Raw genomic sequence first — 8,485 nt, 5'->3', positions numbered from 1 at the left:
GTGGCAAAATTCCTGGAAACTTGTGGATGGAGCCTGTAGGGGGTGGGGTTTGGGAAAGGGTGGGACTATAATGCCATACAGCCTACCCTCCAAAGCAATCATTTTCTCCAAGGGAGCTGACCTCTGTAGTCTGTAGGTCTCCAGGCCCCAAATGGAGACTGGCAACCCTACCTAGATGCAGTGTGTAAACACATACACATCTTCTTAATGTGAGTGCAATCAACTCCTTTTAAATTATCACTGTAGCAACCAAAATATGTTTCTCTGTTTCTTTCATCTGAAAAGCAGTAGTGTACCATTTAAGTCTTGCAAACCTAAAATTCTATATCCCTTACCTGTGAGTAAGGCTCCCTGAATATAGAAGGACTTACTTCCAAGCAAGCATACACAATATTCAGGGTGTATGTTGTGGATAAGAACTTCCATAACGAACTTCATCTTTAAATACTTCTTCTATGAGGCCTGTCATTTTTCTATGTCCTAGATTTTAAACAGTTTCTGTATCTTAAACAAGCAAGTATTGCATTGGGTGGGTGGGTTGGTTATTGACCCAGATCACAAGGTACATTTAAAAAGCAAAAGTGGTCCATAAATGGCAACAGTGCTCTGAAGTATCAACAGCTTGGCATAGTTGAAAGGAGGGAGTTATTTCAGTCCAGGATTCCAGGGAACTAGCTACCAGAGCCGACAGGAGTCTGCCCCTCGATTCATTGTAGTGTTTCCTGGGCAGTTGAAAGCTTTCCGGAATTCTTCAAAGTTACTCATGGCACCAATAACTCTGAAGAGAAAAAAAATAAGACAAAAGTTAAAAGTGAATGTTCTTCTCAGTGTCTGGATTTGTGGAGATTTTGTTTGTTCCTGCTGAGTAGTTCACAGAGTTGTTGTGAAGAGGAGAGGAAAACTGGGTAAACAGGGCTGTAAACAACTTTTTCCCTGGAGGTGCAAACTATTGAAATTGCGTCCCCATCCTCCCTATTCCATACCTCAGCAGGGGCAGGTTATGCAAGCATTTTTCATTGGTAAGAGAATCAAAGCCACGGCAACTATACAGGCAAGCCTATAACACTTTGATTATACAGGGCAGATAAGAGTAACTGGAGGGTGTCTTTTCAACAGCATTTATGATTATATACACTTCTAGTCTCTTGTTTTATTAATCTGTTTTCTAAAGTAAGCAACACTAATCTTGTCAATCCTTCTTTGCACTGCTCTTCATTCTCTTAATTATGCTAGTTTCTCCTTATCTGAATTGCCTTCAGATCAGCAATTTCATTCTGGAGACAATTCAGCATGCAATATTCTTGATGAGGTTACATTATTAATTTGTATAATGCCATTATAATCATTTCTGTATTATTTTTCATCCTTGCTTTTTCTGCATCTAGTATCTTTCTTGTCCATTGCCTGCAGCAATATAATAAATAGAAATGGTGATGTTGGCACCTGTAACTTTATCCTGATGATGTTTTTGAGATGCTGATATAGTCACACTGCCCATTTGATCACCATCTGTATTTCATGTTCACTGTGTTTTATTTCTAGAAAAAGCAACTCATTTACCACTTTTGGTCAGCTTCCTCTCCATCTCTTCACCATCTTGTTTGACTTCCCCTTATAAAACTAGCCTGTGCCAAAATCAAATTGTTCGGCTTTACTGTCGGATGCTTTCTTTGGAGAAAGCATATATCACCAAAATCTGTATTTTCTAATCCACAAAGGTACACTAACCTTTTCTATCTCATGTCTCCCTCATTCTGCAGAAGACAGGTATTTTGGGAATTCAACCTTTGAGCTTAGATAAGCAAGGTGAAAAGGGATTCCTATCACCTTTCTAATGAAAGAAACTGCGCTGTCAAGTAATACAATCACTTCGTTGGGACACCAGGGTGACTTTAGATAAAAGTGGTGATCCAGAGGACTTCAAGTTGTTGTTATTATACTTTACATTTTATCCTGCTCTTCATCCAATGAGCTCAAGGTAATCTATATGACCATTCACTTTTTTTCCTCATACAATCCTGTAAAATAGGCTAAGCTGAAAGAAAGTCTCCCAGTGAGCTTCATGGATTTCCTTTTCCTAGTCCAACTTTTCAATCACCATATCACACTGGTTCTAATGGCACCACTGTAATGGAAATTTTATAAACCATTTATGATGTGGGTGCAGGAAGACATGCATTGAAAAAGAGCACAACAGCCTCGTTATATACGCTTTCCCTTTTCAGCAGAGAATGCAACATGGTGGACCACTATCAAAATATATCTGATATGGATTAAATCAATATACCTTGAACTCCCAGGTGAGATCCAAATTATATTTCATTTCATGTGCTTGGAGTGGGTCTTGGGTTTTTCAAGCACTCCCCTTTCCTCAATATAACACAGCAGCCTGCACTGAAACTCAGGGGACTATCAGCAAATTATGCTGTGACAGTTCAAATAAAAAATGTGCAAAAAAACTCAGTGAGCGTGTGACATCATTACATTGTGGTGTCATAGCAATGCTGGTATTTGGGCAAAAACTCAATGGAAAAAATGGCTGCTACCATGAAGTTTTTGTCCAAATATCAGAACACTGCTGCAACATCAACAATGTGATGATGTCCTAGAATCATAGAGTTGGAAGGGATCATCTAGTCCAACCCCCTGCACAATGCAGGAAATCCGCAAGTACCTCTCCCCGCACCTCAGTTACCCCATTGATCTGTTCCAAGGCTATGATGGAGCATGAGAAATATGTGTGATAGAATTAAGGTTTATAGGATATTTCCATATATAGAAGAAGATGATATTGGATTTATATCCCGCCCTCCTCTCCGAAGAGTCTCAGAGCGGCTCACAATCTCCTTTACCTTCCTCCCCCACAACAGACACCCTGTGAGGTGGGTGGGGCTGGAGAGGGTTCTCACAGCAGCTGCCCTTTCAAGGACAACCTCTGCCAGAGCTATGGCTGACCAAAGGCCATGCTAGCAGGTGCAAGTGGAGGAGTGGGGAATCAAACCCGGTTCTCCCAGATAAGAGTCCGCACACTTAACCACTACACCAAACTGGTGTATATATATTTGTAAGTGGGAAAAATCACTCTTAAAATACCTGAACTGAGGAGGACTGTGAGCTCCAGTGTAGATTTGCTCTCTGGCAGCTTCTGGTCTAAAGGAATGACATCTCACCTAAAACAAACAAACAAATAAATGGAAAATTCCCAGTTTTGCATCTTAATTTTATCATGAGTACTAAATTGGCCACTGTGTAAACTGAGAATATGCTGTTTATAAAATATATTTCCTTGTCCTAATCAATGGGGCTTTTCCACATTGGGTTTTTGCTGCAGCTTGGCTGTATCAGTTTTCTCTCTCTCTTGCACACAGAATCATCTTGTTGCAAAAGTAGTCTTAAAAAAAAACACAGGAAAAACTCCAAGAAAAACTGGGAGAGCAACAAAGGACAAACACCACTCAATGTAAGGGAAAGGAAAAATCAATGCCATTAAGAAGCTGGGCTGCAGCAAAAACTTGGTGCAGAAAAGCCCACATAGACACTAACTACAACTCAACTAAGCAAGAAACCAAACTGTTTTGTTTATAAAAAATAAAATAAAATCAGGTATTAGCAAATTTTGCACAATTGAAGGAAAGTGGCACAGTCTTGGGAGGGGAAAAACAAGACACTACATAATCTCTGAGCTTGTTTAGTGATATTTTTAACCCAATGATTTGGGGAAAGCCTTTTATATAGTCTCTTTTAGCTAATGCTGGAATTGAAGGATTTTGCAATGGAGTCTCATTCTTCAGAGAGGGATTGCAGACCCAGTGAGGTAGACAGGTCAGGACCCTTCTTTCCTATTGCTCTGCTGCTGTTCCTTTGATATGTAAATTGCTACGCTCAGGGAATATTCCTTCCTTCTTGCTTAACACCTTCTCTCTTTCTCTCTCTCTTCTGATCTTGCAACTCTGGCAGCAGGATATGTTTTCCTCCATCTCCATCCATCCTAGTTTAGCTACTTCATTTACAATTCTATCTTTCCCTATCCTGTCTAGAATGGCGTTCATTATAACACTCAGTTTAAAGGGCTTTGTGTGAACTTTATTTCCTCCACAGGCCCTGCTGTGCCATACACTGTGTGTTCTCACAAGTAGACTCCTTGGTTGTTGTTATTTGTTTTTTTTTAACATTTCACACTTGGAGTTTGAGGTTCAGTGTTTTGAGGAGCAGCACCATAATCCAAATGGCTCTTCATTATCATTCCTGAACTGCTACAAACTCCCTGTTTCCTTCCAGGGCTAACAGAGCTGTTGCTAGGCTTTTTGGCACCCTAGGCGAGATTATGTACTAGCGCCCCCCCCCATTTTAAAAAAAAACAGGAAAAATGTTGGAAAAATGAATAACACTTCAAATAATCCTGTGAACTGTGATGTCAAACAGATTCCAGGCTGCTGTGCACATTTTTAATTTGCAGCACCTCCTCACAACCTGCTTTTAAAGATGCAGCACAGCTTGAAGTCTCACAAGGTGAAATGCAATATGGGTGCATGTCTGGCTTTGATAGTTTTCACCTTGTGAAGGATAACAGTGGCTTCAGAGGAGCTCTATTTTAATTCCTTGGAGAAACATAGATCAGGTCACCCATAGCACTGTTAACACACACTTATTTCCCACCACACTCCTAAAAGCATATATGGTGGGAAATGCATTCAAAGAAATCAAAACAGCACCTTTGAGCTATATGTCAAGGAAAACGTATGCAGCAAAAATATGCTGGATTGGGAAAGGAAAACAAGTCAACTGAGACGTCCCCTTCTATGATGACCAAAGCAACTGATCTAGACCTCACCATTCCATTAAAAAGCTGCTAAACAACTGAAAGAAAGAATGCAGGATTAAGTGAGCTAGTGATGCCAGCCTCCAAGTGGCCCTGAGGATCCTCCAAAAACTAACATCTTATTTTCAGACTACAGAGATCAGTTCCCAAACTGATTCTGGCAGTCCTACCCCACCCCCCATCCCAAGATGGTGGCCAGGGAGGACCGGCAATCTCCTAATCTCCAGGAGTTTCCCAACCTGAATCTGGCAAAAAAAACTCAAAAACCAGTTCTGGTGGCCAGGGATGACTTCCCTTGGAAACTCTAGCAACTCTTAGGCCGTGGTCAGACGTCCAAAAAACCCCGCTACGGGCATGAGTTGAGCCCGCAAGCATGTCGGATTTTACCCGGACGTTCACACGCCCACATCTGTGAAGCGTGCTTAGCCCGTGCCCGTCCCACGCTGATGCGCCTTGCTCGCGGATTAATTTGCTACTGCTTTTAATCCGTAACAAGACGCTTCCTGAGCGCTTCCTGAGCACTCTGGAGCATCTGAACGGGCAATCGTTGGTGAGTCGCAACAGCGCTTCCTGCCTCCTGCTTCCCGCCACAAACAAAATGCATATCACTGCGCCATCGAAGGAAGGAAGGGGGCCTTCCGAAACGGCCTTTTTTAAAAAATATTTAGTTTATTGCGTAATAGCGATATATCGATATATCGAAATATCAGTAATGGCCACAGACACAATAAATTAAAAGATTTATTGCTCGACAAATTGTTACTTCCTTCCCGCTCTCGGAGTTCCTTTCGCCTCTTGTAAATAACCGACGGCGAGGCTCAAGAGGCCGAAAGGCCGCGGCGGGCGGGCGGGGAGGGGCAGCGTTTTGGAAGCAGGGCGCCGGTGGGCACCAAAGGCCGAGCCCGAGCATGGCAAGATGAGCCAGACGGGCAACGAAACTTTCCCCTAAGCCGCCCAACAAGTCGAAAAGGGGAGCGGGGAGGGGGGGGCGGGCGGAGAGAGTTGCTATTTCTCCATTTCTTTTTCAAGGGTGCCGGCGTGTACCGCGTTACCCGAGGCAAAAGCCCCGCTTCCAGAACAAAGATCCAAGTGGGCCGCCGTGTTGGTCTGAAGCAGTAGAACAAAGCAGGAGTCGCGTTGCACCCTTAAGACCAACAAAGGTTTGTTCAGAACGTAAGCTTTCGTGTCCTCGAAGCACACTTCGTCATACGAGGAGCATACGAAAGCTTACATTCGGAATAAAACTATGTTGGTGCCGCTTGACTCCTACTTTGTTCTTCTTCCCGACCAAAGTTGCAGGCATCCCTCCCGTCTGCAGCCCAGCCACCGGAGGGTGCTCTTGGGAACGGTGGCCCTTTGAAGGCACGACGCCTCGCTTCGAAGCGGGCCCGAAAGCGCTCCTACTGCCCCTTTCCAAGTGGGACTGCCCGGGACCTTTTCGTAGCAGGACCTTGGGAATGCGTCGCGTCTGCCTGTCACCTCCAAGAGGAGACCCTTCCCTAGAAGCAAGCCCGCTCCGTGGCTGGGCTGCTCAGGTTCCACTGTGGACCTCAAGTCCTCTGCCGTGGAAGCTCACTGGGTACCACTGGGTCGGTGCCGCTCTCCCGGGATTGCCTCGGGGCAGGGCTGAAATGGAGGCGAGGAGAACGATGTAAAACCAGGGGGGTGTTGGGGGGGGCTTCATTGGACCGCCTCTGAAGCAAAAACGCCAGAAGGTACCTGCCCTTCCTCTCTGCTGCCGCGGAAGCCAAGGAGAGTTTACTCCCAGGTAGACTATTTGGGATCAAGAACCGAAATCGTCTACCTGGAAGGGGCGGGGATGTGAGGACAGCTCTAGCCGCGCTCTGCAGTGCTTCCCCAGTGGGGCCCTGTGCATCCCGGCGACGAGCTCTCCTTCCAACTGCCCGTTGTCCGTGGGCTGAATGGATGACTGGGGAGTTGCGGTTTTCCGTGAGGCCGCCGGGCAGCGCGCTCTGCAGCCACCTCTTCCTCCTCCTCGTCCAGATCAAGCCCCAGCCTCAAAGGGCTCTCTGATTAATACTTTGGGGCCACCAAAAGCTCGGGGGCATAATTAGAAAAAATGTTCTCAGAAAGAATCGCTCGACCACATCTGACGTCCCACTCTCGGTTCGAAGCAGACCACATGAAAGGGCCTGCCGATATATCGATAGAGCAGCCAGGGAAACAAAAAAAAAAGGTTTAAATAGTTGGAAACCCCGCTATTGCAAACGCGGACCCACTGCAGCACGCATCAGTGCGCCTGCGCAAATAGAGAACCCGCCCAGCACTGCGCCTGCGCTTATCCGAATTGCCGCCATCTGAAAGAAGTTCCGGGAGAGCTGTGTGATCGAGCAGGGGACGGGATCAATACGGCATGGCATCGGAACTCCATGCTGTCTGATCGGGAAACAGGATGCGGCGGATTATCTGAGATACGAAATAACGGCGCTTTAAAGATGGGTTGCTGATGGATTTAATGTAAGTGTGACCGCAGCCCCAGATGAGCAAAGTATTGAACACAGCAGCTAGCCAGCCACCTTTTAAAATCTCATTTACCCACTCATAGAAAAAGCTTGGCAGCTTTTTAAAATAAAGCTTTCTAAAGGATAAGCATCTCTCTCTCTTTCTTTCTCTGTGTGACCATTTCATACAGCTGCACAACTGGAAACCTCCTCCTTGATTCTGTTGCTTGTCTGGATAGGAAGTAAGTCTGCCAATCATACCTAGCTTTCCAGCTATGAAGAGGCAAAGCTGCTTCATCTACAGCAGGCAGCCTCCTTGTGGGGGGCAGGGGTTGTGTATGTGGCTGTTTTGAGCTTTTTCTTTTTTATTAATGTTTTTCTGGGAGGCTGGAGGTTCATTCATAGTTTGGAAGTTCCTGAACCGAATAAAAACATTTGGGGGGGGGGGGATCTCTCTTTCTCTTTCCCCCTTCTCCACACAGGAACGACTTCAACTTCAGTCAAAGAAGAACCTTTATAAAAATACCACATTTAAACCGACCATATTTTTATGCACCCCTCAGAAAGTCATCTCAGAGAAGCCAATGTCCTATTTCCCCCGAAGGAAGGGGGGGGGAGTCCAAGGATTTCCCTGTGAAATGCACTATGGGCTGGCTGGCCCTGCCTGCCCACTGGGGAAAAGGAGACAGGTCTAAAGAGTCCTCGTCCTCAACCTGGTCAATTTCACAATTGCCATTAAGCGGGTCTGAAATTAGTGTACAGTACACAACTTGCTTCTCTCCCTCTCTCCACCCTGGCTCAGTGGGAAAGAGTCTGCCTCTTCTCTGGCGAAAGCATACCTGCCCACTTGCTCCCCTTTTCTTTGCCAGCACTTTTTTGCAAGCGCTTATTTCCACCACCAGCCGGTCATGGAGTAAGGTTCCACTGAACTTTTATTTTGCTGTGACAACCTTGTACTTTTATTTTGCAACGAAAACCCTTTGCAACTCTAAGCAGCAGTTGGGAAGACCCTTTGCCTCCTTCCTCTGACCAAGTCACTCTGCCATTGTGAAACGTTGTGAAATGACTGGTGCTTGCACAGGGGACTACTTTTACCTTTTAGCCTTTTAAAAAGGCAGTTGCTGCAACCTTGAGTACCTCACTAAGAGTTGCAATATATTCTTCACTACTTACTTCCTCCTTAATGCGTAGAAGAATCAGGCAT

The 8,485-nt window shown here is 45.2% G+C and overlaps 1 protein-coding gene across 1 annotated transcript in view; it reads right to left on the bottom strand.

Moving 5' to 3' along the window:
* Window positions 1-613: 613 nt before the first annotated feature.
* The window catches only part of PHEX (phosphate regulating endopeptidase X-linked), a 198,516-nt gene continuing 190,644 nt past the window's right edge, over window positions 614-8,485 (bottom strand). Inside the window, exons 21-22 of the mRNA XM_060234072.1 lie at window positions 3,094-3,170; window positions 614-778 (exon numbers count right to left, since the gene is read on the bottom strand). Of these exons, the coding sequence (XP_060090055.1) occupies window positions 676-778; window positions 3,094-3,170 (180 nt within the window). The 3' untranslated portion in view covers window positions 614-675. The remainder of the gene's footprint in view (window positions 779-3,093; window positions 3,171-8,485) is intronic.

The sequence above is a fragment of the Heteronotia binoei genome, chromosome 3, assembly GCF_032191835.1.
Source record: "Heteronotia binoei isolate CCM8104 ecotype False Entrance Well chromosome 3, APGP_CSIRO_Hbin_v1, whole genome shotgun sequence".
NCBI classification, from domain to species: Eukaryota; Metazoa; Chordata; class Lepidosauria; order Squamata; family Gekkonidae; genus Heteronotia; species Heteronotia binoei.
The sequence above is the reverse complement of the archived record's forward strand: the minus strand, read 5'-3'. Positions and strand labels throughout refer to the sequence as shown.